This window comes from Rana temporaria, chromosome 4 (assembly GCF_905171775.1).
Source record: "Rana temporaria chromosome 4, aRanTem1.1, whole genome shotgun sequence".
NCBI classification, from domain to species: Eukaryota; Metazoa; Chordata; class Amphibia; order Anura; family Ranidae; genus Rana; species Rana temporaria.
In genome coordinates, this window is record NC_053492.1 from 3,778,477 (window position 1) to 3,806,301 (window position 27,825).

Below are 27,825 nucleotides of genomic sequence, written 5' to 3' on the forward strand. Positions count from 1 at the left end.
GCATTGCTGGCTGATGATTGGCCAAGCATGCACTATGACCCACATGCTTGGCCAATCACAGCGTGCAAAAAACTGAGGCTTTGGCTTATGGCTCAGGGAGATTAGTACACGCCCCACACTATATAATGCTGGCCTTTTGTAGTGTGTTGGTGGTTTACAGAGAGAGAGAGAGTCATTTTTTGGAGTTAGATAGAGCAGGCAGGCTAGTCAGTTAGAGTTACAGTGTGTAGAGGATATATATGCATCCCAGGTGTTGTATATATATTTATACACTGTATGGAGTTTAGATAGATCTGCTCTTCCTAATATAATGGCAGGCAGGTGATTGTGCTAGCTGCAGTATTTTCATGTGGTGTACTGTCTGTGTCCTCTGTACAGTGTGCACCTAAAACTAAGTCAATAGACTTGCTGGTGTTTCTTATATTAATTCCTAAAAGTAGTAGAGCTGCACGATTCTGGGAAAGATGAGAATCACAATTATTTTGCTTAGAATGAAGATCATGATTCTCTCAGGATTCTCAAAAAATGCACGGTGCTTTTGTTTTTTGTTTTTATTTACACACACATTTTTATATATATATAGTGTGTGTGTGTAAAAAAAATAAAAATAAATCACAAAAATAAAAACGCATGCTAACAAAAGGCCCATGCACGTGCTATTGAGGGGTGGCAGGCAGTTAATTCTCAAATTAATAGGCTGTTCTGCAGCAAGGCACATATTCTGATGCATCACATAGATGTGAAGTTGAACCTTTAAAACACAGTCAGAAGGCAGAGGGGCATCAAAAACCACAGCAGTGATAGCTGATAATAGCATGGCTGTTTTGTACAACGTCACTACAGTACTACCCTACCTCACTGCGCACTCACTCCTCTATGTTTTCCAAAAAGCTTAAAAAAAGATTTTATGGCTGAAGCTACACTTTAAAGAAGTACCAGTAACAGATTCTACTTAACAAACCTACAGTCCCTGTCTTGTTTGCACCGCCTGTATACTGCTATTCAAAGTATATAGGGCCAAAGGGGCTGGTAATGAATGAATGAATGAAGAACTTGTATAGTGCAGCACATGCGAACCAAATCGCCTCTGGGCGCTTGTTGTTCCTGTCTCTTTTGGTATCAGAAGAGATGAGTTTTGATCTTTCTCCTGAATGCTAAGTGGTTTTCCTCCAACCGAATGCTGGTTGGTAAAACGTTCCATAGTCTGGGACCTTGGACAGCAAATCTTATTTCTCCTTTGGACTTGTAATTGGCTTTTGGGATTTGGAGCAGGTTTTGGTTGGTGGATCGCAAAACGCGATTGGGATTATGAGTAGACATGTGCACTGCCAAAAAATTCGTTTTTTTCGTTTATGTTATTTTCGTTTTTTTTATTTTTTCGTAAATTCGGGAAATTCGAAAAATTATTTTTTTCCGTTTTTGTTTCATTAGTTTTTTTGCTTTTTTCGGAAATTCGTAAATTCGGGAAATTTTCGGATTTCCGAAAAAGCAAAAAAACTAATGAAAATAAAAAAAACGAAAAAAACGAATGAAACGAAAAAAATAAGAATTTTCGGAAATTCGGAAAAATTTCTAATTTTTTCAATTTTCGTAATTTCGAAACTTTGTATTTTCAAAATTTCGTATTTTCGTAATTTCGTATTTCTAATTTTTCAGTTTTCGAATTTTCAATTTTTGAATTTTTCAGTTTTCGAAATTTCGAATTTCGAATTTTTCAGTTTTCGAATTTTTCGAAATTTCGAATCTCGAATTTTTCGAAATTTCGAATTCTTCGAAATTTCGAATTTTTGAATTTCAAATTTTCCAATTTTCGAAATACGAAAATTCGGAAATACGAAAATATTCCGAAATACGAAAATATTCGGAAATACGAAAATTCGGAAATACGAAAATTCAAAATTTCGAAAATTGAAAAATTCGAAAATGGAGAAATTGGAAATTTGGAAAAATCTAAAATTCGAATTTTTCGATTTTCGAATTTTTCAATTTTCGAAATTTCGATTTTCGAATTTTTCAATTTTCAAATTTCGAACTTCGATTTTTTCAATTTTCGAATTTTTCAAATTTCGAAAATTAAAAAAAAAAATATTGAAAAAATCGAAGTTCGAAAATTGTAAAAATTTTCAATTTTAGCATTTTTCAATTTTCGAATTTCTAATTTTTCGGAAATACGAAAATTCGAAATTCGGAAATTGAAAAATTCGAAATTTGAAACATTTTTCAATTTCCGAAATTTCGAATTTTCGAAATTCGGAAATACGAAAATTCGAAATTTGAAAAATGTTAAAATTCGAAAATTCGAAAATTGCAAAATTCGAAAATTGAAAAATTCGAAAATTGAAAAATTCGAAAATTGAAACATTGAAAATTCGAAAATTGAAAAATTCGAAAATTGAAAAATTCGAAAATTGAAAAATTCGAAAATTGAAAAATTCGAAACTTGAAAAATTCGAAAATTCGAAAATTGAAAAATTCGAAAATTCGAAAATTGAAAAATTCGAAATTGTAAAAATTCGAAAATTGAAAAATTCGAAATTGGAAAATTCAAAATTGGAAAATTCGAAAATTGAAAAATTCGAAAATTGAAAAATTCGAAAATTCGAAAATTCGAAAATTCGAAAATTCGAAAATTGAAAAATTCGAAAATTCGAAAATTGAAAAATTCGAAAATTGAAAAATTCGAAAATTGAAAAATTCGAAAATTCGAAAATTCGAAAATTGAAAAATTCGAAAATTCGAAAATTCGAAAATTGAAAAATTCGAAAATTGAAAAATTCGAAATTGTAAAAATTCGAAAATTCGAAAATTGAAAAATTCGAAAATTCGAAAATTGAAAAATTCGAAAATTCGAAAATTCGAAAATTGAAAAATTCGAAAATTCGAAAATTGAAAAATTCGAAAATTCGAAAATTGAAAAATTCAAAAATTCGAAAATTCGAAAATTGAAAAATTCGAAAATTCGAAAATTCGAAAATTGAAAAATTCGAAAATTCGAAAATTGAAAAATTCGAAAATTGAAAAATTCGAAAATTCGAAAATTGAAAAATTCGAAAATTCGAAAATTGAAAAATTCGAAAATTGAAAAATTCGAAAATTGAAAAATTCGAAACTTGAAAAATTCGAAAATTCGAAAATTGAAAAATTCGAAAATTCGAAAATTGAAAAATTCGAAATTGTAAAAATTCGAAAATTGAAAAATTCGAAATTGTAAAAATTCGAAAATTGGAAAATTCAAAATTGGAAAATTCGAAAATTGAAAAATTCGAAAATTCGAAAATTCGAAAATTCGAAAATTCGAAAATTGAAAAATTCGAAAATTCGAAAATTGAAAAATTCGAAAATTGAAAAATTCGAAAATTCGAAAATTCGAAAATTCGAAAATTCGAAAATTGAAAAATTCGAAAATTGAAAAATTCGAAAATTGAAAAATTCGAAAATTCGAAAATTGAAAAATTCGAAAATTCGAAAATTCGAAAATTGAAAAATTCGAAAATTCGAAAAATTCGAAAATTCGAAAATTCGAAAATTGAAAAATTCGAAAATTCGAAAATTGAAAAATTCGAAAATTCGAAAATTGAAAAATTCGAAAATTGAAAAATTCGAAAATTGAAAAATTCGGAATTTCGAAACATTTTCGGATTTCGAAAATGTTCGAAAATTGTAAAAATCTTCAATTTTAGCATTTTTCAATTTTCGAATTTCTAATTTTTCGGAAATACGAAAATTCGAAATTCGAAAATTGAAAAATTCGAAACTTGAAAAATTCGAAAATTCGAAAATTGAAAAATTCGAAAATTCGAAAATTGAAAAATTCGAAATTGTAAAAATTCGAAAATTGAAAAATTCGAAATTGGAAAATTCAAAATTGGAAAATTCGAAAATTGAAAAATTCGAAAATTCGAAAATTCGAAAATTCGAAAATTCGAAAATTGAAAAATTCGAAAATTCGAAAATTGAAAAATTCGAAAATTGAAAAATTCGAAAATTCGAAAATTCGAAAATTCGAAAATTCGAAAATTGAAAAATTCGAAAATTGAAAAATTCGAAAATTGAAAAATTCGAAAATTCGAAAATTGAAAAATTCGAAAATTCGAAAATTGAAAAATTCGAAAATTCGAAAATTGAAAAATTCGAAAATTCGAAAATTGAAAAATTCGAAAATTCGAAAATTCGAAAATTGAAAAATTCGAAAATTCGAAAATTGAAAAATTCGAAAATTCGAAAATTGAAAAATTCGAAAATTGAAAAATTCGAAAATTGAAAAATTCGGAATTTCGAAACATTTTCGGATTTCGAAAATGTTCGAAAATTGTAAAAATCTTCAATTTTAGCATTTTTCAATTTTCGAATTTCTAATTTTTCGGAAATACGAAAATTCGAAATTCGGAAATTGAAAAATTCGAAATTTGAAACATTTTTCAATTTCCGAAATTTCGAATTTTCGAAATTCGGAAATACGAAAATTCGAAATTTGAAAAATTTTATATTTGAAAAATTCGAAATTGGAAAAGTGAAAAAATTCGAAAATTCGAAAATTGAAAAATTCGAAAATTGAAAAATTCGAAAATTGAAACATTGAAAATTCGAAAATTGAAAAATTCGAAAATTTAAAAATTCGAAAATTGAAAAATTCGAAAATTGAAAAATTCGAAAAATTCGAAAATTCGAAAATTTAAAAATTCGAAAATTCGAAAATTGAAAAATTCGAAAATTGAAAAATTCGAAAATTGAAAAATTCGGAATTTCGAAAAATTTTCGGATTTCCGAATTTCCGAAAATCCGAATTTCCGAAATTCGTAAAAAAAAACGGAAATACGAAAATTCGTAAATTCGAATTTTCGGAAATACGAAAATTCGTAAATTCGTAAATTCTAAATTTTCGGAAGTCCGAAAATTCGTAAATAAAAAAATTCGTAAAAACGAAAATTCGTAATTCACGAATTTCCGAATTTTCGTAAAAAAACGAATTAGAAACAGAACGAATTGCACATGTCTAATTATGAGTTTTTATTTTTTCGCATAGATAATGGGGAGCATTCCCATGGATACATCTATGCGTTAGGCAGAGTGCTTTAAAAGCAATTCTGTCTTTTACTGGCAGCCAGTGAAGGTGAGATTGATTCCCAAGGTTTTTTCCCAGTCACTAGTCTGGCGGCCGTATTTTGCACGACTTGCAGACGAGCGATTTGGTAGACCGAGGTAGAGGGCGTTTGCATAATCCAATCTGGAGTTTACAATCGCTCCCACCACGGTCGCAATGTCTTCCTTGGAAATAAAAGGAGTGAGTTTGCATAGTAGGCGCAGCAGATGGTGAGATCCGCTGACCACTGACCCTATTTGTGCGTCCATTGTCATGTAGGAGTCGAAGATGACCCCGAGACTTTTGACTTTGGCGCTAGGGGTGATGATTTTGCCCAGAATGGGCGGGGGCAACCAAGTTGTTGCAGGTTGATTCATACGCTTAGCGTGAAACAGGAGGAGTTCTGTTTTCGCTCCGTTGAGTTTAAGATAACTCTTTGTCATCCAGTTCTCTATCGAAGAGAGACATGTCTCTAGATTGAGATGGTGATCCTTTTTGTTGCAAATGCGGAAATACAGTTGCATGTCGTCTGCATATGAGTGATAAAGCAGTTTTTGTCTGCTAATGATTTTAAAAAGAGCCTGGGGGGAGGGGGGCAGGGAAACCCATGCTATTTTTCTCAATGATTTTCATCCATATTTCAGGGACCAGACATTACATTAAAGCCGCAAGCAGTTTTAACCACTTCCTTACTGGGCACTTAAACCCCTTCCTGACCAGAGGACTTTTTGCGATTCGGCACTGCGTCGCTTTAACTGACAATTGCGCGGTCGTGCGACGTGGCTCCCAAACAAAATTAACGTCCTTTTTTCCCCACAAATAGAGCTTTCTTTTGGTGGTATTTGATCACCTCTGCGGTTTTTATTTTTTGCGCTATAAACAAAAATAGAGCGACAATTTTGAAAAAAAATAAAATATTTTTACTTTGTTGCTATAATAAATAGCTCAATTTTTTTTTTTTACGTTTTTTTTTTATCCTCAGTCTAGGCCGATACGTATTCTACATATTTAAAGTTATAGCGCCTACAAAATAAGGGACAGAATTATTATTTTTTTTTTATTAGAAATGGCGGCGATCTGCGATTTTTATTGGGACTGCGACGTTATGGCGGACACATCGGACACTTTTGACACATTTTTGGCGCCATTCACATTTATACTGCAATCAGTGCTATAAATATGCACTAATTACTGTATAAAAATTTTTTTTTACTAGAAATGGCGGCGATCTGCGATTTTTATTGGGACTGCGACGTTATGGCGGACACATCGGACACTTTTGACACATTTTTGGCGCCATTCACATTTATACTGCAATCAGTGCTATAAATATGCACTAATTACTGTATAAATGCTTTTTTTTTACTAGAAATGGCGGCGATCTGCGATTTTTATTGGGACTGCGACGTTATGGCGGACACATCGGACACTTTTGACACATTTTTGGCGCCATTCACATTTATACTGCAATCAGTGCTATAAATATGCACTAATTACTGTATAAATGTGACTGGCAGGGAAGGGGTTAACACTAGGGGGTGAGGAAGGGGTTAAATGTGTACCCTAATTAGTGTTCTAACTGTGGGGGAGGGGGGGTGACTGGGGGGGGTGACCGATCTGTGTCTCTATGTACAAGAGACACAGATCCGTCTCCTCTCTCCCCTGACAGCACCGCTGTCTGCGAGAGCCGGGAATGAGAGATGATCTCATATGTAAACATATGAGATCATCTCTCATTGGCCGCACAGATCGCCTAGGAAACGGCCGCTCCGATTGGCCGTTCACGGCGATCTGTGACTGGCTGTGTCCAAGGGACACGGCCAGCACAGCAGTTCCCCGCTGCGCGCTCGGGAGCGCGCGCGGGGAACGCGAAAAGGGGAGGCCGTAAAAAGACGGCCTGTTAGAGATTGGGAGCCGCGCTGAGGCCGTACAAAGTCGTACGGCCATCAGCAAGTGGTTAAATTACTTTTTTCTTATAGTAACACCCAGCAGGTACGATCTTTTAAGGAATTTTTCATTTTTTTTTTCACTTTAAGCATCATTAAAATCACTGCTCCAGTAAAAACGACAGTTTTTAAAACTTTTTTTTTCCATTGATACATGTTCCCTGGGGCAGGACCCGGGATCTCAAACCCGTTTTACGACAATAACTTGCATATTAGCCTTTAACATTAGCACTTTTGAATTCGAACGTTTGAGTCCCATAGGCTTCAATGGGGTTCTAAAAGTTTGTGCAAATGTTCGGTCATTCGATGGTTCTGGTGCGAACCAAACAGAGGGGGGGGGGTGTTCGGCTCATCCCTACTCACAACTAGTGCATATACACTGGAGTATGTTTCCCCAGCTGAGCAATGCTGCCATTGCGGTTGAAGCGGCTGTGGTAACTTCTTACGAAAACTTTATTAAACTCTTTCTTTTGGGGAGAGGTCCCCACGGCGGGGGGCGGAGAGATGCTCAGCTCTGCTAAACGTATCATGGCAATCTGTTTAAAACATATAGCTGACGGCCCCCTAGCTGACGGCCCCCTACATCTATCACTCAATGCCCCATTGTGGTTCAATCCCTGTCTGAAGGAATTTTTACACCTGGAAGATGGGTATATAAGAACAAAAGATAATCAGGACAGCTGCACTCCAATCCAACGTAACTTTAATGTAAGAAAATGGAAACAGGCACTACAAGTCACAGCAACGAAACCCAGGAAAGCTGGCACGTCTCACACTAATTTCAGTGTTTACTCATAGCTTGCTCCGTTTGTAAGTAGGAGTCGTTTGTAAGTCGGATGTTTGAAAGTAGGGGACCGTTGGATTGGAGTGCGGCTGTCCTGATCATCTTTTGTTCTTATTTGCCATGTGCATTGCTAGCACCCTCAGTTCCTGAGAATAAGATTTGCACCCAACAAGACCTGCCTGGAGCGGCAATCTCTGTCCCTGGAAGATGGGCAAAATTTGGACTCACATATTTAGACCAATTGTATGACAACGGTGAACTAAAATCGTTTGCACAATTAACCACTTACGGACCGCCCGCCGCAGTTTTATGTCCTCTATTTGAAGAGGAATACCGTTGTTATGGTAGCAGCTAGCTCTGCAGCGGATACACCGCAAAATCACTTTTATCGGTGGCAGAAGAGGCCCCCCCTTCCCGCCGCTCTCCGGTGCCCTCCACCACTTACCGGAGGCAGCGGCAGAGGCATTCTGGTGCTCTCCCTTGCTGTGTATGGAGATGAGTGAGGGGAAGATGGCTGCCACCTGTCTCCATATCACTGTAGGGCGGAAGCGACGTCAAAATGTCACTTCTGCCCATAAGTCTTAAAGGGACATTTTTTCTTTCATTGCATTTAAGTCCAAATATGAGATGTCTCTTTGACCCCCAGATCTCATATTTAGGAGGACCTGTCATGCTTTTTTCTATTACAAGGGATATTTACATTTCTTGTAATAGGAATAAAAGTGACCCAATTTAAAAAAAACTGTTTTAAAATTAGTAAAATAAAGTAAAATAAATAAATAAAAAATTAAAGCACCCCGTCCCAACGAGCTCACACGCAGAAGCGAACGCATACGTGAGCAGCGCCAGCATATGAAATGGTGTTCAAACCACACATGTGAGGTATCGCCGCGATCGTTAGAGTGAGAGCAATAATTCTATCTATAGACCTCCTCTGTAACTCAAAACATGCAACCTGTAGAATTTTTTAAACGTCGCCTATGGAGATTTTTAAGGCTAAAGGTTTGACGCCATTCCACGAGCGGGCACAATTTTGAAGCGTGACATGTTGGGTATCAATTTACTCGGCATAACATTATCTTTCACAATATAAAAAAAAATTGGCTAACTTTACTGTTGTCTTATTTTTTTATTAAAAAAAGTTATTTTTTTCCCAATAAAAGTGTGCTTGTAAGACCGCTGCGCAAATACGGTATGACAAAAAGTATTGCAATGACCGCCGTTTTATTCTCTGGGGTGTTAGAAAAAAATGTATAATGTTTGGGGTTCCAAGTACTTTTCTAGCAAAAAAAATTGTCTGAAAGAGTCTGAAAAACAGGCCCGGTCTTAAATACCAAGGCCACTTGTGATTCGTTATCCTGAATAACATTCTGAACACCGTGGTAAGATTTGCCAAATTGAATACCCTGGAAACATATTCCGCCTTAAGCAGATTACTAAAGATACAGTAAGCTGAAAAAAGCTGATAACATCAGCCAGCGCTCAAGAGATCTGGACAGATGTTGCTCATTTCGATCAAGCCATTGGGCAGCACTCTTAGGGGTATCAAAAAAGTGGGGTTCCCCTTTCACCACCACTTGCAATTTAATGGGGTACAGCATGACATAGGGAATTTGTAATGTGTGCAGCCTGAATTTCACATCACCCTCAGCTTCTGGACCTCCACGAGAAATCCGTAAAAAAAGATATCTTTGGGGAGCAGATTTGGCCATCTTGGCTGCCTCTGGCTGGTGCCCCGGCCTCTTCTTCATTCCTCTGGGTCCTCAATCTAGTTGTCGGGCGCCCCTGCAGTGTTGGTCGGGTGGAGGAGCAGACTGCAGGGAAGCCCCCACACCATTGCTGGCTGCTGAGGGAGAGCTGTAAAGCTGATTATATGCTGATAATTGGTAGTAGCACAGAGCTCAGTGTCCACTCACCTCGGCAGCTTTGCCACGCCCCATCATTATCATCAGTATTTGTGATAATTTATGTGCACACACAATAGGACAGCGCTGTGACACATAATGCTCTTCTAGGTGATAAAGGGAAGACTTACCTTTGTTACAGCAGCAGTCCGGTAGAAGTTATTTCTGGAGGTATTTGAGTTGTTACACATAGCGCAGGTTTTTTTCTATTTATATTGGGGACATAATTGCCCAAATCTGGGGATCAGGAGCCATTTCCACCCTTTACTCTCGGCTGGGGTTCTTTGTATCCATATAACAGATGTTCTACATGACTAAATCTCACATCAATTTTACTGCAAAATCAAAGGGGCCAAAATGTCTCCCCCCTCCCCCGAGCAGTAATATATTTCTATCCCCCTTGGTGGGAGTGGAGATGACCCATCTATAAGGATATACAGTACATACACACACAGCACAAGGACCGTGTTCACACTACGAGATGTTTCTGCAGTTCCTCTGATCTCCACAAGATGGCAGACAGAAAGTCTCTATGGAAGACAGGAAGTGATGTCAGGTACAGACAGGAAGTTTCGGGTGAGAGGTGAGTCGGGAGGAAGTAGAGAGAAGACATTGGACGTGGCAGCAGAGGAGGTAATAAGATCTTATTTTCTATTTACACCCAGTAACCCCGTCATGTCCGTCCTCTTCCTCCATAGTCACTGTGACGTCTTTTATCTCCAGCAGATGATGATACACATATATAGTGTGGAAACCTTCATTAACCCCTTCAGGGTAGGGTTGCCACCTCATCCCTTTAAAACCGAACACATATGAATTACACAGGTTCTGAGGCTAATTTAATGCAGATAAGGCACCAAATGAGTCTAATTACAACCTTAATCAGCCGCAGAACCTGTGTAATTAATATGTGTTCGGTTTTAAAGGGATGAGGTGGCAACCCTACTTCAGGGGGGTATTAGTTGATGATTCCCTCATCTACACATTGGAGGGGGGTGGGGGAATCCTCCCCGCTGCACTATTGTATTCTGACAATGGGGGGCGCTCCTCCACTCTCAGAATACACAGATCAGTGATGAAGCTATTGGCTGCAGCCACTGATCGAGGGACTTTTATCCGTCAGTGACCACACATGGATGGAAATGTGACCGATCCCTGCTGAACCAGCTGAATTTCCATGTATCTATGGTCACCTGAAGTCAGGGCACAAATCCCAGGTCACCATGGTGACTAGAAATGGCGTCCTGGCCCCTGGGCTCGTGTCAGCCCATTCTCACTGTTGGTCTGAATAATGTTTCTGCCTGAATCCCGGACACGTTATTTAGACAGGAATGTTGCTCGGAGCGGGGCCAGGCGGGAGGGTGAGGAGGAGGAAGAACCCGACCTGTGAAGTCAGGGGGTGGACTGGGCAGGACAGTGGCATGAGAGGACTGATCTCCCGCTGCCGATCTTTCTCCGGACACATTACTGTCACCATCGGCTCCCCCCACAGCTGCCTGTGTCCCTGCAGAGCCCTCCGGCAGAACAGAGAGGAAGGAGCGGGACCGAATCTCCAACATGGCGCCGCCTCGGCACTGCCACAAAGATCCCCACAAGGTGCTGAAAAACAGGACTACAGAGTCCTTACAGTAGTAACCAGGACAAGCCTGCAAAGCAGCCAGATAAGAGACCAACCAGGGAGGGACATGCTGCTTTATGTACACAAGGGGCTAGATTCACGTAGATCAGCGGATCTTTAAATCCGCCCGATCTATCAGTTTTAAGATATGATACCGCAAGTTTGAGAGGCAAGTGGGTAATTCACAAACCACTTAACTCCAAACTTGCGGCGGCAGATCGTAAAACCCCCAGCGGAATTCAAATTTCTGGGGCTAGGGGGAGTGTACTATTTAAATCAGGCGCGTTCCCGCGCCGATTTAAATGAGCATGCGCCGTCCGCGAAATTTCCCGGTGTGCATTGCTCCCACTGACGTCACTAGGACGTCAGTGGTTTCGACTTGAGCGTAACTTGCGACGCACGGGTTTCTGAATCGGCGTACGCAAACGACATAAAAAAATTCAAACTCGACGCGGGAACGACGGCTATACCTAACATTGGCTGCGCCTCATAGAAGCAGGGGTAAGTATACGCCGAGAAAACCGCTACGGAAACATCGTAACAACACTGCGTCGGGTCCGCGTATGTTCGTGAATTTGCGTATCTCGCTGATTTACATATTATTCAGCGTAAATCAGCGGAAACGCCCCCCGCGCCATTTTCAAATTGAAAATAAGATCCGACGTTGTATACACAGTGTAACACTGTCGGATCTTAGCCATATCTATGCGTAACTGATTCTATGAATCAGGCGCATAGATACGACCAGTGTAAGTCAGAGATACGACGGCGTATCAGGAGATACACCGTCGTATCTCTTTGTGAATCTGGCCCAAGATGTCTTCTCCATCCACTCTGCTCTCACACACTTCTGGGGGAGATGTACAGGACATGCAGGAGGACTCAGGGGGAGGGGGATTGTATTACTGTCCTACATTCTGCACCCCATGTCCTGTGCTTTTTACCCTGCTCCCCATGTCCTGCATTGTGCACCCTGTACCACATGTCCTGCATCCCTCTCTGGTAACCTATACCCCGTGTCCTGCATTCTGCACCCTGTTCACCACGTCCTGCATTCTCTACCATGTACCCTTCCACTGCATCCTATGTCCTGCGTTCTGCTCCCTTCTCCTGCATCCCATGTCCTGTGGCTACCTACACCCTTCTCCGGTAACCTTCACCCCATGCCCTGTGTTCTACACCACATATCATGCATCCATCTTATGCACCCTGTATGCCATGTCCTACATTCTGCACATCACAGATTACTCACACATTACTTGCCCGGCTCTGGATGCTGACAAGCCACACTGCGCTAAAGAAAACTGTCTCCTAACTTTTTCAGCTGGCTGCTAAATTTAAAGCAGATTTGTCATGTCCCGCCTTAAGTGACTTCCTCCCCTCCCCCTCATCTCCTTCATTATGTAAGTCATGGTGAGATAATCTCCCATTGCCTGAGCAATATTCTCATTTGTCTCTGAGCTCCTTCTTGCTATTCCTCGTCCTGCCTGTTGTTTCCTTGGATTGATTTTCTGTGTAGTGACCCCGGCTTCATCTCTTGGATGCGCTCGTCTGTTGCTTGGCCTGACCTTTATACTGATTCCTGGATCTCCTCCTCATCTCTCCCCCATATCCTCTTACACAGCTTTTCTCCATGCCTGCAGTGACCCTGGGGGGTGGAAACTTGGCCCCAGCACACAGCAAAATCCATCCCCACCATTAGGAGCTCTGGAGAAAATTGTCTGGTGTGTACACTCCGTTCCTCCGCGCGTCACCTAATCACACGAGGACATTACATTCACAGATTTCTGTATGGTAAAGGTCAAAGTTCACTCTTCAGTTTAGGAGAGGTAGGACACACCCAGGAACAATGATTTGGTTTGCATGGGAGCCTCATATAGAGGACCCCTCAAATCTCCCCATCCAAATGTCCCTCCATCCAGAGCCTATATGTCCTATGACATCACACTGACCTCACAGCTCCTCCTCCTAATGTCCATCTATCTGGCTTTTTTTCTGATGCTCTTAGGATGTGGGCGGAGCCTTGGCATCCTCACTAGCAAAGTGGGACTGTTGGTCCTGCATTGTATGTAATGACATCAGAATGTCTGCTACAAGCTTTTAACCTGCATAGTGTGTGGTCCTATGTGGGTAAATTATATCTCAGTCTGAAGTGGGGCTTTAATAAAATGGAAACCTAAATGGTGAGGTGAGGAGGATTCTGGGAACATTGATTGATTTTGCTCTTTGTGTTTTAGATCTAGAGTTTTCCTCCTGTGAAGTCTGGAGATCATATGACCATCACATTGCCTCCACCTCCCTCTCTGATAGAATAGAGAAATACAAAGAAGATTCTAGAAGTCACCAGAGAGATGATGGAGGAGAGGTGAGCGGTGCCGGGAATTCTGGGATATTATCCAGTAACAGACAAGGGATGTGTCTGGATGGTGACGGTATCATTGTGTGTGTCAGGTTCCTATAAGGTGTCAGGATGTCACTGTCTATTTCTCCATGGAGGAGTGGGAGGATTTAGAAGGACACAAGGATCTCTACAAGGACGTCATGATGGACAATCAGCCGCCCCTCACATCACCGGGTAAGAGGAGACTTTATTGTAAAGGAGAGAGCAGTACGGAGGCTCCACCTAGATCCCCCATCATCTGATAAACACATAGAAACAATGTCAGTGTGTGTGTTTCCTACAGATGGATCCAGTAATGGGAACCCACCAGAGAGATGTCCCCGTCCTCTGTATTCCCGGGATTCCACGCAGGAAGGTCACACCATCCCCCACCACCATCAGGTAGATGAGGAACAATCACTGATAGTATCATTAGGATCTGTACATTATCTGCATTGTTACCATTGATGTCATTTTTATTCTATATTCAGAGTGGAAACCTGAGAGATTCTAAAGTTGAGGTTAAAGAAGAGATAAAAGAGGAGGATGATGAGGATGGGGGGATGAAGGAGTCAGAGTCTCTAAAAGAACACAAAGATCTGTACCAGGACACCATGGTGGAGAAATCCAGCTACAGAAACCCACCAGAGAGATGTCCCCGTCCTCTGTATTCCCGGGATTCCACACAGGAAGGTCACACCATCCCCCACCATCATCAGGTAGATGAGTGACAATTATTGGTGGTTATGATTTATACACAGCATGTTTGTTACAATGAATGTTTTATTATATATTCAGAGTGGAAACCTCGGGGATGATAATATTGATGTTAAAGAAGAGTATAAAGAGGAGGATGAGGAGTATGGAGTGATGGAGGAGTTATCAAAAGGACACAAGGATATGATGGAGCCACCTAATACCAGGAAGCCACCAGAGAGATGTCCCCGTCCTCTGTATTCCCAGGATTCCACACAGGAAGGTCACACCATCCCTCCCTTTTGCAAGGTTGGTGGGATGGATCATCTAGAACAGGCATGTCCAAAGTCCGGCCCGCGGGGCGATTGCGGCCCTTGTTGCGGTTTAATGTGGCCCCCCTGGTAAATTGGATATATATATCTTTTGTGGTCTCCCCCGGCCACTAAAGATATATACTGTAGCGCTACCTCAGAGGGGAGGGGGCAGAACAAGCGCTGTCAGATTACATACAAAAGAATCTCCTGTTGACTCAGTGGCATCTCTACTAGGAAGTCCTGTCTCCTGGGCTGCCATTGGACGACGTTCTGTCTATCATAGGAGGCGGGGCTTTGTATTAAAGAGGCAGCCGAGTAAACAGGAGATTCTCCTGTATGTAATCTATTGGCACCCGTCCCACCCCCTCCCTGTTCCCTCCAAGGCTGCAGATGGGCATGGTTTAGGCTGCACTGATGGCAATGGGGAGGCTGCATTCATGGCAATGAGGAGGCTGTAGATGGGCACTGACCCAGTTCTTTATTTTAAATTTTATTTTTTTCCTGAAATTTCCCTCTTAATGTGAAGGTGCGTGTTATACACCAATAAATACGGTATGTCCAAATAACACTCTCAAGCTCATCCTTAGTCCTGAGCGGCGCTAGGGAATTCATCGGGGGCCACAAAAGAGATAGAATTCTTGTTGAGCAGTGCTCTGACAAACGCACTTAGACCAAATTTTTAAAAGGTTGAAAAAATGTCAGGCAAAATGGTCGGCCCTCACACATGTTCACTTCATCAAATCTGGTCCTCTTTGATAAAAGTTTGGACACCCCTGATCTAGAACATGGACTTGTGGAAACAATGTGTGGATTTTTTATGTGATGTCACAATAATAAAGCTTATATCTTACAGATGATATTCTCTTTCATTTTCTTGATTTAGAGTGGAGATCCAATCGATATAGAATTTGAGGTTAAAGAAGAAGAAGAGAGGTATGTGAGGGATGATCAGCAGTCTATGGAGGAGGATGGAATAACGGGGACATTTATAGAGGAGGACACTCCTACAGAGATCAGCACAGGTGGGTCATTAACCACTTGACCACTGGGCACTTAAAGGGTCACTAAAGGAAAACATTTTTTTTGCTGAAATGACTGTTTACAGGGTATAGAGACATAAAAGTTAACTGATTCCTTTTAAAAATGATTAAAAATCAACCATATAATGTGCCTCTAGTTTCACTTTCGTTTTTAAACTGGTTTCATGTTTCTGTGAAGTAGAGAGAGACAGAACAAAAACAAACAAATCCAGGGCAGTGTTTTGTTTTTAAAATGAATCTTATTGGTTCTGAGGAGTTTTAGACACACAGCTTGGACCACAGTGAAAAGCTGCCATGAGATTTTTCATAAGGAGCCAGACAAGCAGGACGTGTGGAGATCAGAGCAGAATTACAGCTACTTCAAAGCAAAAACGAACAATGAGGACATGAAACCAGGACTGCAGTAAGGTAAAGGAAGCTATTTAGCAAAAAAAAAAATTCCTTTAGTGATCCTTTAAACCCCATTCCTAACCAGACTAATTTTCAGCTTTCGGTGCTCTCACATTTTGAATGACAATTACTCATACAACACTGTACCCATATGATTTTGTTTGTCCTTTTATCACACAAATAGAGCTTTCTTTTGGTGGTATTTAATCACCGTTGGGTTTTTTATTTTTTGCACTATAAAAGAAAAAAAAATGAAAATTCAGTAAAAAAATAATAATTTTTCTTCGTTTCTGTTATAAAATTTAGCAAATTAGTAATTTTTCTTCATAAATTGTGGCCAAAATGTATACTGCTACATATCTTTGGTAAAAATAATTACAAATTGGTGGATATTATTTGGTCTTTGTGAAAGTTATAGAGTCCACAAGCTGGTGCCAATCTCTGAAAATTGATCACACCTGAAGTACTGACGGCCTATCTCATTTCTTGAGACCCTAACATGCCAGAAAAGTACAAATACCCCCAAATGACTCCTTTTTGGAAAGAAGACATTCCAAGGTATTTAGAAAGAGGCATGGTGAGTTTTTTGAAGTTGTAATTTTTCCCACAATTATTTGCAAAATCAAGATTTTTTTTTTCTTCACAAAATTGTCATATTAGCAGGTTATTTCTCACACACAGCATATGCATACCACAAATTACACCCCAAAACACATTCTGCTACTACTCCAGAGTATGGCGATGCCACATGTGTGAGACTTTTACACAGTGTGGCCACATACAGAGGCCCAACATGCAGGGAGCACCTTCACATGTGTGAGACTTTTACACAGCGTGACCACATACAGAGGCCCAACATGCAGGGAGCACCTTCACATGTGTGAGACTTTTACACAGCGTGACCACATACAGAGGCCCAACATGCAGGGAGCACCTTCACATGTGTGAGACTTTTACACAGCGTGACCACATACAGAGGCCCAACATGCAGGGAGCACCTTCACATGTGTGAGACTTTTACACAGTGTGGCCACATACAGAGGCCCAACATGCAGGGAGCACCTTCAGGCGTTCTGAAGCACCCAGGCCAATTCTGACATTTCTATCCTACATGTAAAAATCATCATTTATTTGCTAGAAAATTACATTGAACCCCAAAACAATATGCATGTTTTTTTTTAGCAAAGACCCTAGAGAATACAATGGCAGTCGTTGCAACTTTTTATCTCGCACAGTATTTGAGCAGCAATTTTTCGAATGCTTTTTTTAAAAAAAAACTGTTTTGTGCTTAAAAAAACAATACATAGATAAATAAACAATAAATAGATACCCAACATGTCACCCTTCAAAATTGCACACGCTCGTGGAATGGTGCCAAACTTTGCTACTTAAAAATCCCCATAGGCGACGTTTTTTTTACTGGTTACATGTTTTTAGTTACAGAGGAGGTCTAGGGCCAAAATTATTGCTCTTGCTCTAACGTTCTCAGCGATACCTCACATGTGTGGTTTGAAAATCGTTTTCATGTGTGGGCGGGACTTACGTATGCGTTCGCTTCTGCATGCGAGCTCACGGGAACAGGGGCGCTTTAAAAAAAAGGTTTTCTTTATTGTTAATTTTACTTTATTTATTTTAGTTTAACACTTTTTTCCCCAAAAAATTATTTTTTGATCACTTTTATTCCTAATACAAGGCATGTAAACATCCCTTGTAATAGGAATATGGCATGACAGGTCCTCTTTACAGTGAGATATGGGGGGGGTCAATAAGACTCACATCTCACCTCTAGGCAGGGAAGCCTGAAATCCAGCAAAAAAAAAAGATTCTGGCTTCAATCGTAGCAGTAAGTCTGTAGAAGCATCGGAGGGGGGCGGGAGGGGGGACATCCACTCTTGCCTCCCGTAAGAACGGCCAAGTGGTGGAACAGCCACTGTGCTCATTCTTATGGTGTAGCGAATCGCCGGCTGAAAAAGCTGATATCTGAATGATGCCTGTAGCTGCACCCATCATTCAGATATCACCGCACAAATTCAAGGACGTCATATGACGGCCGGCGGGCGGGAAGTGGTTAAAACTATTTTTTTTTTTTAACACAAAATTGTCCATTTATACAATATTTCTAACACATAGCATGTACATACCAAAAATGACACCCCAAAATAGATTCTCCTCCTCCTCCTGAGTACGGCGATACCACACGTGTGAGACTTCCACACCCTGGCCACATACAGGGGCCGGGTATGGCCGGGTACAGCCGGTTATGGCCGAGTACAGCCGGGTATGGCCGAGTACAGCCGGGTATGGCCGAGTACAGCAGAGCATGGTAGAGTACAGCAGAGCATGGTAGAGTACAGCAGAGCATGGTTGAGTACGGCTGGGTATGGCAGAGTATGGCTGAATATCGCCAAAGATTGGCAGGGCACTCCCCTGTATGGCTGGGTATGGCAGAGTACGGCTAAGTATGGCAGAGTGCAGCTGGGTATGGCAGAGTGCGGCTGAGCATGGAGGGATGACTGAACATGGATGGATGTGACTGCAATTGTCACTGAGCAGCGCTGTGGGCACTACAGATCCAGCCCAGAGTGCTGCTGCCACCGATCTCTCCCCCTCTTCTCTCACACTGTACCGATCGGTACACATGACATGACGCTGGTTTGTTTACAAGTGATTCGATGGAGCGATCACGTGGTAAACGGCCGCTATCAGGGGCCATTTTCCGTTATTGAGGTCCTCCCAGGAGGTGCGATTCTAGGAGGACGTCAATGTACGCACTCCCAGAATTAGCGAACCGACCTGTATCCGTCAGTCGGCTATGGGCCGGTCGTTAAGTGGTTAACACTAAATACATTCCTCCACCCATACTGCTCACTGATTGGTCCAGAGTAGGGCGGGGACTGGGTGATAATCTTCCTTCTCTGTGCTGCAGACACAATTTATGTCTCTAGACTGGATTTATGGAAATTCTGGGGATCAGCAAAAGGTTGATTTTCACCATAGATGTTGCTCTACTTAGGCACCTGGGGTATGTGCTTTGGGTCTTCTACCCCATACCCGGGTCTAGCATGATCTCTGACAGAACAATTCTCCCAGGGTCACTTGTTCTGTTGTCTGCTGGCTGTGCCGGGTGGAGGGATATGTCTGTATAGTCTCAGACCCAAGTCACTGAGTGCAGTCTCAGGAGATGGGAGGCAGCGGTGTGGGATCTCTGCAACTTGTCTCATGTAAACATTTCATCTTCCACTGGTAGGAGATCAGAGAACCCATTTACTAGTTACCTTGAGGGGGGAATTGTAAGATCCTCAGAGACAAAGCTGCCAGATGTGGGAGGAGTCCTGGTTTAGGGGAACCAATCTGCTCATGTCTAGTAATAATCTTTTTATTTCTATTTTTGTAGATGGACGGGAGATGAGGAAAACCTCAGAGGATTGTCTCACTTTGTCTCCAGACTGTAAAGTAGAAGATGAGGACATCACACAGTATAGTCCAGGAGAAAACCCGGCTACCTCAAATGTCTATCCGGCACCACACAGTGTAGATGGACCATCGTATTCCTCTTATCCTGAGGAACCTCAGACTGTGAGGGACGGTGCCGGACCATCGTATTCCTCTTATCCTGAGGAACCTCAGACTGTGAGGGATGGTGCCGGACCATCGTATTCCTCTTATCCTGAGGAACCTCAGACTGTGCAGGACGGTGCCATCCTTCCAACAGAGAAGAGGTTTTCCTGTACTGAGTGTGGGAAGTGTTTCCCTTCTAAATACAATCTTAATGTGCATATAAGATCTCACACAGGGGAGAAGCCGTATTCCTGTCATGAGTGTGGGAAATGTTTTTCAGATAAGTTCATTCTTTCAAAACATCAGAGATCTCACACAGGGGAGAAGCCGTATTCCTGTCCTGAGTGTGGGAAATGTTTTTCAGATAAGTTCATTCTTTCAAAACATCAGAGATCTCACACAGGGGAGAAGCCGTATTCCTGTCCTGAGTGTGGGAAATGTTTTTCAGATAAGTCCAATCTTTCTACACATCAGAGATCTCACACGGGGGAGAAGCCGTATAACTGCCCTGAGTGCGGGAGTTGTTTTATCGAGAAGTCCAGTCTTTCCATACATCAGAGATCTCACACGGGGGAGAAGCCGTATTCCTGTCCTGAGTGCGGGAAATGTTTTTCAGTGAAGTCCAATCTTTCCAGACATCAGAGATCTCACACGGGGGAGAAGCCGTATTCCTGTCCTGAGTGCGGGAAATGCTTTTCAGGGAAGTTCATTCTTTCCAGACATCAGAGATCTCACACTGGAGAGAAGCCGTATTCCTGTCCTGAGTGCCGGAAATGTTTTTCACAGAAGTCCCATCTTTACACACATCAGAGATCTCACACGGTGGAGAAGCCACATTCCTGTACTGAGTGAGGGAAATGCTCCTCACTGAAGTCCTGTCTCCCTGTATATCAGGGTGCCGGAAATGTCTTGTATATGAATGTTGCTGGACATCACAGCTCTCATGTGGGGAAGAAGCACACCCTGATATACACCTCAGATATACTCCATGGCTGATCTTCATCATGTAAGAAACAGTTCATAAGAAGATCAGAGATCACCAAAGACATGGATGAAGTGTTGTACCGTGTTGGCCATTGATAGCAGTAGAAAAATAAAAATGGAGTCATTACCTCTCATTGGCTGAGTACATTTTGGGGTGGAAGATTTCACAAACACTTAGAGGTTGGTATAAAATAAAAATAGTTGAATGAATGTGAGCGGCCATGATGAATATTGGATGTATTTTATTTCATACACTGATTTCCTTGGCTCCATCTAGTGGCCATAAAGCGTTATTGTGCTATTTTTACTGATTGAGGTATTTAATGAAAAATACAGTTTTATGGCCACTAGATGGAGCTGACAATCCTAGGAAATCACTGTGTTACATTCTAGCAATATGTGTAAGAGCTGAATGAATTTCCTATAAGTAGAGCCCTCAGTTTGCTCTGTCAGACATGATTTCATACTAATACCTGAGATCATACTCATACACTTATCAGTACAGCAGATATTGGGGGGATAGAAGGTAAAGTGTATGGAAGCCTCACCAATACAACCCATTCCATTTAAAATAGAAATGAAAGGCAAAACATTTGTGTATAGATATAAAATATATTATAAGTACTTTTCTCTTTTTTATAAGTGATCACATTCCCTCTGTTCTCAGCTGCATAAGAGTTGGGATAGGAGAAACAGCAACCGGTCTTCCCAGTGAATGGATGTGCAGGGGGGAGGTTGTAAGCAAAAGTCTGATCATTGGAGGAGAGCAGGTTGACTTCCAAGCTCAGCACAACCACCAAACTGACCATGTTGTGCTCTCCTGCCTAGTGTGGTCAGTTCTTAACCGGAAAGTAGAGGGAGTGGCAGGATCACCAGGGATTTTACACAAAGGGAGCAATACAAAGAGAACAGTAGACTTCTTCATACCATTACATGGGACAGCAGACACAGATCAGGAAGAGGAAATGTTGGACTTATATATTCTTTACCCAGTTCAGCCTTGGGAAGGTTTTACCCCCTCTCTTCATGACCAGCCCAGGCCATTGTTTGCTATTTAACACTGCGCTACTTTACCTGGTAATTGCTCAGTCATGTGACGCTGTACACAAATGACATTTATATTATTGTTTCCCACCAATAGAGATTTATTTTGGTGTTTTCTGATCACCTCTGCGTTCTTTTATTTTTTAATATATTAAAAAAAAATTAAAACAAAAAAACATTTTTTACTTTCCTCTATAAAACACCCAACAGAAAAATAAAAACATTGAATTTCTTCATAAATTTTGGCCAAAATCTATTCTGCTCCATGTCTTTGGTAAAAAAAAATCCCAATAAGTGTATATTGACTGGTTTGTGTGAAAGTTATAATGTCTACAAACTATGGGATATATTGGAATTTGTATTTGTTTATACTACTAATGGTGGTGATCAGCGACTTCTAATGGGACTGCCAGAGTGTGACGGGAAATCTGACACTGGGGGGCCCTCACTAACATCACCAGTGACACCAATACAGAGATCAGTGATAATACTATATACTGTCACTGTACTAATGACACCGGCTGGGAACTGACATCACCAGTGACACCAATACAGAGATCAGTGATAATACTTTGATGGATTAGGTAAAATGCCCATTTTTATGCATCTTTTCTATACTATAAAGTCTATATTTTTCCTGTATATAAACTGCTTTTATATTCCTTGCTCAAAATGGCCGCTAGTAGCACCCCCTCCCATTGAGTGAAGAATGTAACTAAAAGATGGTGCCTCCGCCCAGGACTACACCCTATCTGATGACGCTCAGATCCTGGAGGAAGTTCACCTTACATGGACACAACCAATCAGAAACTACAAGTATTTAGATAACGTTATGCTAATGATACATTTGCTTACAGCATTAGTCGCTCACCTATAAAACCCCCCATGTATCCGGAACCAATAAAGAGAGCATCTTCAAGACGTGGCCTGGAGAGCAATGGAATAGGTCGCGTTTACTGTGAGCTCCGCTAGCCTGTACTCCTAATTTAGCATCCTGCACTAATCCTGCTCATCTTCAGCCATCCGCTGTGTTGGGGGATCTGCCCTTCCTCATCTGCTCACTTTGGGGGCCTGCCGGCAAGTTTGAGAGCCGTTCGGAGCCACCGCCACAGGGCCTCCCTGATCCTGCATCTCCCCCTAGGAAAGGCCCCGGCTTCGGCCTGCACTCCGGAGCGGCGGCCATTATGCTGCACCCGACGCGCGGCCTCCGGCGGACTCTCCCGTCTTCCCGGGCTGCCTGGCACTCGGCATCCTCCTGGAGCGAAATAAAAAGAGAGTCAGAACGGATGCACTGGGAGGATTCATCAGACAGAGAGGAAGCAGTTGTGACTACCCATAGAAGACTGCGAGTGTGCTGTTCATTTATGCCCATTAAGGAGGGCTGAGAGGTAAGAGTCCCAGGAGCTCAGTCAGGGATCTGGTTCATCTTCTGCTACACTGCTGTGTTTTTACAGTATCGAGCTGGTGCTTATCTTCATCCAGTGCATCCGTTCTGACAGCTGATTCGTGTATATATATTTTTTTGGGACTGGATTCTCTCATTTACATCCCTATGCACAACTTGTTTTCACAATTTTTGCACATTAATTCTCAGAGTACTGCATATATTTGTGGACTGATTACACTGCACTGTATTTTGGTTATATTCATTGCTGAATTTTGTCAGCTCTTATATCAACAGTGATTTATTAATATTTATCACTTTATGTTATTCATTTTTCATTTTTTATGTGACACTGTTAGTTCACTTGCGTGATACGTTGCGCAGAATCTCTTTTTATTTTGATTCTTGTTCAATGTTATGTAAACATTATTAGGTTTTGCTGCACTGTATTCATTTATTTTTGGTGGGTACATTTATTAAGGGTCTATTTTAGCGCAAAAGCACTTGTCACTTTATCCTCCTGGAGCGGCCCCCGATCCGTCTGCTGCCGCTGGTGGAGAGCATCCGCACCCTGCTGAGGAGATAGGATGGACCGCAGTTGTGGCCTACATCCCGGAGCGGCGGACATTTTTATACACCCTCCGGTAAGCTCTCCTGTCTCCCCGGTCTGCCTGGAGCTCGGTGTTCTTCTGGAACGGCCTGCGGACTGCCTGCCGCCACTAACGAGGCGCATCTACACCCGGCTGCGGCCTGTATTCCGGAGCAGCCATCTTGCTTCACCCGGCAGAGGCCTTGGTGTGTTCCCCAGGCCTCCCTGTGTGCTCTGCATTGTGAGACCCCCTGGAACAGCCCCCATACTGCTTGAGACAGCTACCACAGTGTGCCCACACCATTCCTGGAGCGGTGGCCGGCCAGCTGTACACTTTACGCCCTGAGGCAGGGAGGAATCATGTCTCCGCCGAAACGGACATCCGAGGCGATCGACAAGCTGGCAAAATTCCGCCACCAAGAACAAGACCCGCAGGCCAGGGAAGGCAACAGTGCATGCTCCACGACGGTTCATCAGGGCGCTGACACAGCTAAGGTTCTAGATGCCATTGCAATGCTGCAGGGAACCCTTACCGCCAAAATAGACGAGGTCAAGATTGATATCTCTCTCTTGCTCCAGGACCTGTCCAGGGTAAGAGACAGGGTCACCGAAGCCGAGACACGAATCGGAGCAGCAGAGGACATCCTGCATCCCCTGAACCACGCCACAGAGGACCTGCAACGCCAGATTCGCCAGCTACACACCCATCAGGATGATATGGAAAACCGTTTGAGGCGCTGTAACCTCTGGTTCATCGGTCTACCTGAAAAGGCCGAAGGCACCAACCCTGCTGAATACCTGGAATCGCTCCTGATCCAACACTTTGGAAGAGGCCTTTTCTGTCATGTTTGCGGTGGAACAGGCGCACCGCATCCCAGCTAAACCTCCGCCTGCGGGAGCCCCCCCCAGGACCTTTATCGCCAAATTACTCAATTTCAGAGTCAGAGATACCATCCTTCGGCTGACCAGAGAGAAAGGAAACATCACCCTGGGTAACGGTCGTGTCACGGTGTTCCCTGACTTCTCAAGTGATGTTCAAAGAAAGCGTGCGCAGTTTCAGGATGTTAAACGGCGGCTCAGGGTAGTGCACCTTAAATATGCCATGTTGTTCCCTGCGAGATTGAGAGTGGAGGAGAGCGGTAGAGCCCTTTTTTTCGAGGACCCAAAGGAGGCAGCGCGCTGGTTGGATCAACGCGAACGACCGGAGGGTTGAGCGGGTGCACAGCCGGTTGCTGTAAGTACTGTTGCCATTGTCGAAAGTTGGCAGGCCCCACTTTTCTTCTAAGTAGCCCATCCGCTGTGGGGGGGTAGTTACTCTTATTCTCATCCCCCGCTCCTCTTTATAACCCGTGCAGTATGTAAACTCTGTTTATTTTTTTGGGGTTAGGGGACCCCCTACCTGTGCTACTATTGGGGGGGGGGGAAGGACTCTGCTTGATGATATCCCTGGACACTCGGCCCCTGGCCTGGAGTTACTTGGACCATAGAGGCTTTTATTTTGTGCTTCTTGCTGCTTCCGCGGCAGTTTCATGAAGATGTTATGGGGCGGAGGCCCCCAGAAGAAACGCTGGTACACCAGGATGACTGTATATCCTTGTAGCGAGAGTTTCACTCAAAGGCGAAGACGCATAGAACATGCATCGTGCCCTGCGCTATGCAGTGAATAATCGCCCCCACTATGTTTGCAACCCCTTCTTTTCCCTTTTTATTCTGCACTTTTCAGTTCACCATACTCTAAGTACTGTACCTCCAGCCAGCGTTGATGGTTGGAAGCTGATTTGTCTGAAGGTTGCAAGGGAATGTATGCTTCCACCAGGTTGGGGAGGTGAGAAGTCGGGAGGGAAGGAAAATGCCAGATCCCTTGATCAGAGCATTGGGAATGTTAGCACCATTGTGCATTTGTTATTTACTTGGAATGTTTTTAAGCAAGCACGTATCACACTCGAAACAGGTATGTTTGGTTATGTCATGGATGTGTTATCTCAGCCTGGGGAGGGTGCTGCCCTTCCGATCCATATGCAATCTCAGTGCCAATGAACACCATGGCGGACATTAAATTTATGGTATGGAATGTGCGGGGTATGCAGGATAAGATTAAGCGGACAGCCGTGTTACAATATTTGAAAGGTCAGAAGGTAGATATTGTCGCATTGGTGGAAACCCATTACACGGGCCACTTACAGGCGGCCTAAAAGCGCCCTTGGGTGGAGTGGGCCTATCACAGTACCTACATTACTATGTCTAGAGGGGTTACGGTGCTCATAGCAAAATCTACGCCCTTTGAGTTGATCTCCGTGGTGTCAGATCGGCAGGGTAGATACCTCTTCCTACATGCAAAAGTGGGGGGTGACCCCCTGTTGATTTTGGCTAGTTATATCCCTCCTCCATACAAATCGGATGTGGTTACAGAAGGCCTTGCATTCATAGCTCAATACCCGTCCATACCTGTAGTGTGGATGGGGGATTTTAACAACACGATGACTCCATCCCTGGATCGCCCAGCGCAGGCTGAACCCAGACCTGGAGAACCACTGCACACTAGGTTGTACCGCACTCTGACTGAATTTGCCCTTAATGACGTCTGGAGACATGCCAACCCCACGACTAGAGCATACACTTGCCACTCGGTCAGCCATAATACCATGTCAAGAATAGACTTTATGCTAGTTTCCAGGACCCTTCTGCCAAAAGTCACAGGCTCCGGCTTTGCTCCCAGGATCCTGTCAGACCACTCTCCGTGCTGGCTGACGGTGTCCCTGCGGGTAGCCTGTCCTACCAAACAGTGGCGACTGAATCCACACTGGCTGTCCCTTCTGAAGGATCGTGACTCCTTTGTAAGGGAGTTGCGGTTCTTTTTGGAGGGGATACAGGAATCCCATGCCCTCACCACACGCTGGGACGACATTAAAACTCATGCCTGTGGGATACTGTCCTCCAGAATAAATAGGCTGAAACGGGAGTCTACCACTATACTCCAACTCACTTCGGATCAACTGCGGGACCTAGAGGAAGCATATAGCTCCAGCCCTACCCTTGAAAACCTGGATAGGGTGAAACTGCAGACCCGTTTGGTCACACAGTTGCACACGGAGAAGGCTAAACAGCGTGTTTTTTTGTAGGCAAAGGGTGTATGAGCAGGGGGAGAGGGCTGGGAGAATGTTGGCCTTTTTGACTCATATGGACGATAAGCCTCCGGTCGTGGTGTCGCTTTGTGACCCAGACGGACATACTATAACAGACCCAGGGCAAGTAGCAGCGCAATTTAGACGGTTCTATGGTAACCTATACAAATCCTAGAGAACGTACATGCGACGGGAGATCCGCTCGTACTTATCTACCATACAGTTCCCCCGACTGAATCGAGAGCAAGTTGAGCTTCTTGATGCACCTATCACGGCACAAGACGTTGCAGAGGCAATTGCGCAGCTTGCCAAATCTAAGGCTCCAGGGATGGAATTTTATGCGACTTATTCAGACATTTTGGTCCCCAAATTGAAAGCTTTATATCAGTCAATCTTTGATCAGAACTCACTCCCCGAGTCTATGTGGGAAGCCCAAATCATAGTTCTCCCCAAACCGGGTAAAGACCCACACTACCCTGAATCCTACCGGCCTATCTCACTCCTTCGGGTAGATATCAAAATCTTAGCTAAAATTATGGCCTCAAGGTTAAACACTGCTATTTTAACATTAATTCATTCGGACCAAACAGGCTTTATGCCGGGGAAAAACACAACTATGAACATCAGGCGTCTGTACATGAATATTCAAGCCCGACATGATAACTCTGGGACGAGGGTGGTGTTGGCGTTGGACACAGCTAAGGCCTTTGATTCTGTAGAATGGCCATTTTTGTGGGAATGCCTGCATAACTATGGATTCGGGTCACACTTTATAAAATGGGTGCAGCTCCTGTATCAGACACCCAGGGCGAGAGTTTTTTTGAATGGATGGCTCTCAGAACAGTTTCCATTAGAGAGGGGTACCCGACAAGGGTGTCCCCTTTCCCCCTTGATATATGCGTTGGCAGCTGAGCCAATGACAATTGCAATCAGAGCCCACCCTGACATTCAGGGTCTGCGGCGAGGCCCCACTGTAGATAAAATAGGAATGT

The 27,825-nt window shown here is 42.5% G+C and overlaps 1 protein-coding gene across 1 annotated transcript in view; it reads left to right on the forward strand.

Annotated features, from left to right (window-relative positions):
* Positions 1-20,687, forward strand: part of LOC120935228 (zinc finger protein OZF-like) — a 39,374-nt gene extending 18,687 nt beyond the window's left edge. Inside the window, exon 3 of the mRNA XM_040347394.1 lies at positions 19,872-20,687. Within this exon, the coding sequence (XP_040203328.1) occupies positions 19,872-20,562 (691 nt within the window). The 3' untranslated portion in view covers positions 20,563-20,687. The remainder of the gene's footprint in view (positions 1-19,871) is intronic.
* The last annotated feature ends 7,138 nt before the right edge of the window (positions 20,688-27,825 follow it).